General features: G+C 39.7%; 1 protein-coding gene across 1 annotated transcript; it reads left to right on the forward strand.

Moving 5' to 3' along the window:
- Positions 1-3,759: 3,759 nt before the first annotated feature.
- On the forward strand, positions 3,760-5,548 carry LOC106534865 (transcription factor Adf-1; the record flags this gene model as incomplete). The annotated part of the gene is given in 4 exon segments (XM_014031637.1): positions 3,760-3,907; positions 3,994-4,236; positions 4,314-4,451; positions 5,204-5,548. Coding segments are annotated over 4 exon segments (825 nt in total).

The raw sequence follows: 5,548 nt of genomic DNA on the forward strand, positions 1-5,548 counted from the left end.
TGCTGGTTACACTTTTGTTTTAGATAATCTCAAAGCAGGAGATCTGCTGTAGGGTCTCAGACTGGTGAGACAATCAGACTTTAAAAATGGCTTCTTTTCATTTCCTGTTCATTTWTTTTCCGATGAGGTGAAGACTGCTTCTTTTTCTCTTTTAAAATGTTTTATTTTGACACAAGTTAGCTCGATTAGATCCCCAAAACAGCATATAAACTGTAGAAGGCAGGGAGAATATGATTGCATCTATATGTCGGCCTTTATTTTGAAGTTTCAGCTGTAAACACGATGCTCCAGTTGCTGTTTTTGATTGTTTCGATGGGTACGACGAGACGATACGTCTGTTCTGCTTCGTTTGGGAGAGCTTGTACAAATCAAGAATTTTTTTCTTTTTTCTTTTTTTTTTAATTGTGCAGCTACCAGGCTAGTGCCAAATGTTGATTATTGTCACACAGCGCAAAAAGATGCAGAGCTGCAGAAACGCAYGTTCTGTTCCCTGGAGCTCCAACAGGAAATACTCAACTTCCTTTTAATCTGAGCAACCATACAAGAACTGCCTTGAATACTCTGAGGGGAATAAAATACAAAATTATGAGGAAAAAAAAGACGAGTATTAATTGATTTTCAGTATTCATTTTATTTAGTATATACCAAATACCTTGATCACTCATCTTCTATGATTTATAATCAAATGTTATTATAGTATAGTTCAAAAAATATAGTTCTATTATTGAGAAAATTATTTAAAAAACAAAAAAAAGCATATGTTTTGGAGTGATGGTGAACTTTAAAAATATCTCTGTTTAACTGTCTTTTGTAAACACTTATTTTTCCATAAAATCTATTTTAGGTGTTGAGTGCCACAAAGTAAATAAACGATGATTCTTGTCAACTGACACAACAGTATGTACTTGTATTGTGTAAAAAAACAAAACAAAACAAAAAAACATCACAGGGAAAAACTTTTTCAAAATAAACCGAAAGGCTTATTACAGGTTWATTAAAGCAAGGAGAGTCTTCAGGGTGTGGAGGGGGGTGGATTTTTTWGGAGTATTTATGTATCAGAATGAGCTGACAGGCGGAGTGAGCAGGTGTTTTATTTCAAACTTGTGTCATTTACTTCTTGCCTATTTTTGAAAAGTTGGCTCTTTTCATCTGAGTAGCTTGTGTGACATGTTCTCTCTGCTTACTTGGCATGATGTTTTAGGCACCCAGTGATCCGGTGGGAATGGAAGTGTGTGTTTATTTTATTTTTTAAAAATATAAAATAAAAGACATCCTGCTGCTTGGTGCAGAAGTCAAATATTGGGTTTGTTACTCCCTTGCTTAACTGCTTCATGACTATTTAGATGGCCTCCAATGTGTTATTTTTTTGTTTTTGTTTTTTTGTACAATGTTCTCCTAATGGGACTGAATTATAGGCTGAACTTTTCATTCCTGCCTCGCTGTCTTTCCCCAGAAACGACCTATAATCAGTCACGTCTCTGTTTTGTCTCAGACTTGAGCTGCACGTTTGATTTGTATTTTTTATTTTTATTTTTGTACCGTTCGCAGCTCRGTGAGAGGAGCGTTCGTTTCTGTTCTCCCTGACCCTCAGGTTATTCCTCGTGGATGTGGTGACATGTGGCTTTGCGTCCATTGACTACACATCCCGCTCGCCCTGATTTGACAGGAAACGCCTCCCGTCAGGGTGGAAGGGTTCACGTTTTCGTGTAAATAGCTGCATCTTAAGGGTTTTTTAGTCCAATGCGTTTGTAGCCACACACTGCAATCGTCCCGGTTTGCCTTAGCTTATCTAACCTGGGCTCACGTTAGTCATCAGTCACTCCTGCTTCAGCCCGACCTTCAGAGAGATGGATGGGTGTGCAGCAGAGAGCTGCAGGCCATCAGAGGACCATTCTTTTTCTATTCTACACTGTATTTAGTTTCGCCTCCTATATGTGCAAAGATGTTTATCCTTTTGGTATAGATTGTTCCAGATGGCAGTTTAAGCAATAAAAAAGTAAAAAAAAATCTATTTGTGTCAGGCTTCATTTTTTTGAGACTTAAACTAGTTTCTACATCAAGCTGATGGGTAACTTTTGATGTTGCTTGTTTGAACTATAAAGATTTGCTCATTTTTATCCTCAACTGTCTCTCAGGACAGATTTAAACTAAAGTCATGATGAAAACTGACAAATGCAGCTGTTTCAGTCCAGCCTAATGAACCGTGCAATCTTGTGAGATGTGTTGATATTTAGTACCACATCCACTAAACCAGGGGTGCCCAAATATTTTCCCTGAGGGGGCCAAAATGAAAATCTATCCAGGGCAGCGGGCCAAACACAGAAATATAATACATGAAATACAAATACTTTTAAAGTAAAGTCCCTTATTTTTAACGATTAAGCTATGCAATGGCCCTCTTTTGTTTTAGTCTGTGCACTTGGGGAAAGTCTGCCATATGCTCAAGTAGGAAAGGATCATGGGACATTTCATAACTTGATGAAATATGAGTTTTTGTGGTCTTATAAAGTGTGCAACTCTACATGTGTGGTTAAATCTGAACAAAATATTTCTTGTCATTTCATGTCTCACGTTTAATCCTAAAAAAATCAAAGATAAAGTCAGCACCATGAATGAAAACTACCTTCACTACCTTTTATATATGTTTACTGCCCTTTTATATAGTCATTTGACCAATGGAAATACTGTGTATATACATAGGATAATAGGTTACAACCTTGTAACTTTGGCAACTGTTGGTGGGCCAAATCAAATGGCGGGCCAAATTTGGCCCGCGGGCCCCACTTTGGGCTCCTGCACTAAACTGTCCAGTTCATGGGATATTTCGCTAACAGACAAGTCAGGGTTGACTCCAACATTGATGCCAAAGTTTTAAGCACAGATGTGTGGAGCTCAGTAGCCAGTTGCACGAAAGTCAGAAATACAGGTTCTGGTCATAAAATTAGACTAACATGAAAAAGTTGATTTATTTTCCATTCAAATGAAACTTGTATATTACAATTCATTCATTACACACAGACTATTTCAAATGATTATTTTAATTTTGATGATTATAACTGACAACTAATGAAGATCTAAAATTCATTACCTCAGAAAAATAGATTATTACTTAAGACCAAATACAAAAAAGGATTTTCGGAAATGCAGGCCAACTGAAAAGTATGAGCATTTACCATTTTCGCAAGCCATTTTAGCATATAATCTTTTTCGTCTGACTATCTGTAATTACATTCTAGATATCTAAACATGAGTTTTGACTAGTAATAACTACATCTTGTCTATCCGGAATGTAAATTTAAGATATCTGTATTAACATTCTGACTAGTCATATTTCAATTTCAGATATCTGGAATGGAAGTGTCGTGAATCCGATTAAATGTTAAAACGGCCTGCCATACTCTTGCTACATTCAGCACTGACGCTGCTCAGTGACGTACTGGTGACGAGCCGGAAACACTGGTGTCGTGCCGGAGTAGGTAACCCCGAAATAATCTATCCCCACCAGCGGGGGGCGCCCGATTGTTATTTGACAAAACTACACAAAATGTACCACGGCAAAATGCTTTGTGGTCACAAAATGACAGCGAAACAACTCACTTACGGACCTATTTGTCTGCGTTTCTGCGTTTTATTTACAGAAATCATCATTTTATTTAGCAGAGCCGACAGTCGGGCGCCCCCGTCTGGTGGGGATGCAGATTATTTCGGGGATACCAACTTTGGCACGACACCGGAAGCCCGGGAAGTCGGATCACAACAATGCAATCACAACAAGCAATGGAGGACAAGCTGATCGTCGCTGTGTGTAACACCCCGATCATTTATGATCGGTCTAGTGTCCTTTACCGGGACAGGAATAAAAAGGAGCTGGCCTGGAGGAGGGTTAGCGAGGAAGTCGGCGCGTCAGGTAAGTTTAGCGAAAACCTTTGGCACCGTTTTGTCGCCCGGATGCATTTTTGAAGCACAGCCACAACGTGCGATGTGTTTGTTCAGTGGAAGATTGTCGGAGAAGGTGGAAGACACTGCGCGACACATATGCGAAGGTGGTGCAAAAAGTAAATAAAAGACGGAGTGGTTCGGCAGCTTCGAACGGGGAAAAGTGGAAGTACATGGCGGTAATGTCGTTCCTCCAGCCCTTCTTATCACCGAGGGAGACGAAGAGCCGCAAACCGGCCAGAGTCGTGAAGGAGCAGGCCGCAGAGGAGGAGGAAGATAGCTCGGTCCCGGGGCCCAGAGGTGGGTTCATCTACACAATATGCTGTTATTGCTGTTGTGGTTAGTTTGCTGAAGTGTTTTGATGACTTTCCTGACAGACTCGGTTGAATCTGGAGATGGAGCCATTCATGCTGACCCTGAAGACATCTATGGGCCGTTATCCAGTCCTGCCTCTTCTTTGCCATACTCTTCAGCTTCATCCGTGCGGAGTGGACCAACTTCAACAACACCAACTGGTGTGTACTGGTTATTTGTTCATTTCTTTTACTTGTGCATCTACATAACGATGTATCTGTATGACTAGGTGTGTATGTTTCAATATATATGTACACAAGTTGTTCTTATATGCGCACATATGTGTACTATGCTCTTTAGGTACATGTAGGTACGTACAGAAGCAAACGTGGACATAAGTAACGTGATGTGCAACCACGCGTACAAAACTTCGTAGGTCCATACTAGCGTGTTTCACTTAATAACCAAAATGTTTGTCAAATACGTATCGTCACAAATACACACCTATGTAGTGCTACACATGACTACACAGAGGCACATTCACAAGAACTCTTGTTTTTACCTCTATGTGCATATGTCTAAATGTGTGTACACATGCATGTATATGCACGTACACATGTGCGCACATATATTCGTTTCAGTGTGTTTGTGTGTGCGAATGCATATATCTGCACTCATTCACATGTATACATAGAGATATATATACATACATGTGCACACACGTTTATACGTAGATGTAAACACAKACATATATCTGTATATACTGCACAACTTGTTCTTAGCAAGTATTGCCCATTGGAATTACATTGTTCATATAAATTTATTGCACACCTACGATTACACGTGTTTAAGTGACAGTGTAACTATGTTGGTGATATTGTAAAGTGATTTTTCTAAAGTTATTACTGCATTAACATCATTTTGTGGAACAACTTTTACTTATTCATGTTCTATGTTCTTGTGTGTTTTCAAGGACCACAGCGGAAACGAGCCAAGTCAGGCCAGACGGACTCGTTGGAACCGACAGAGTTCGAACAGATGACGGTCACCCTGGAGGCCGAAGAACAACACAGAACACGAACAGTCTGTGAGGATGAATACTACCTGATGTCGTTACTTCCACTCCTGAAGAAGGTGCCAGCCGAGGCCAAAGATCTGGTGAAATTCCAGATACATAAGCTAATTTTTGAAAACACAAGAGTTGGAAATCAAAATAATATAAACCCGGCGATATCGTTGTTATTTCTTGAACAGGTTAGCAGATGTTAGCCTGTGCAGCATATATACAGAGTGGTACTCTGCTGAACCATGCTACAAT

Source organism: Austrofundulus limnaeus, unplaced genomic scaffold, assembly GCF_001266775.1.
Source record: "Austrofundulus limnaeus strain Quisiro unplaced genomic scaffold, Austrofundulus_limnaeus-1.0 Scaffold1291, whole genome shotgun sequence".
Classification (NCBI taxonomy): domain Eukaryota; kingdom Metazoa; phylum Chordata; class Actinopteri; order Cyprinodontiformes; family Rivulidae; genus Austrofundulus; species Austrofundulus limnaeus.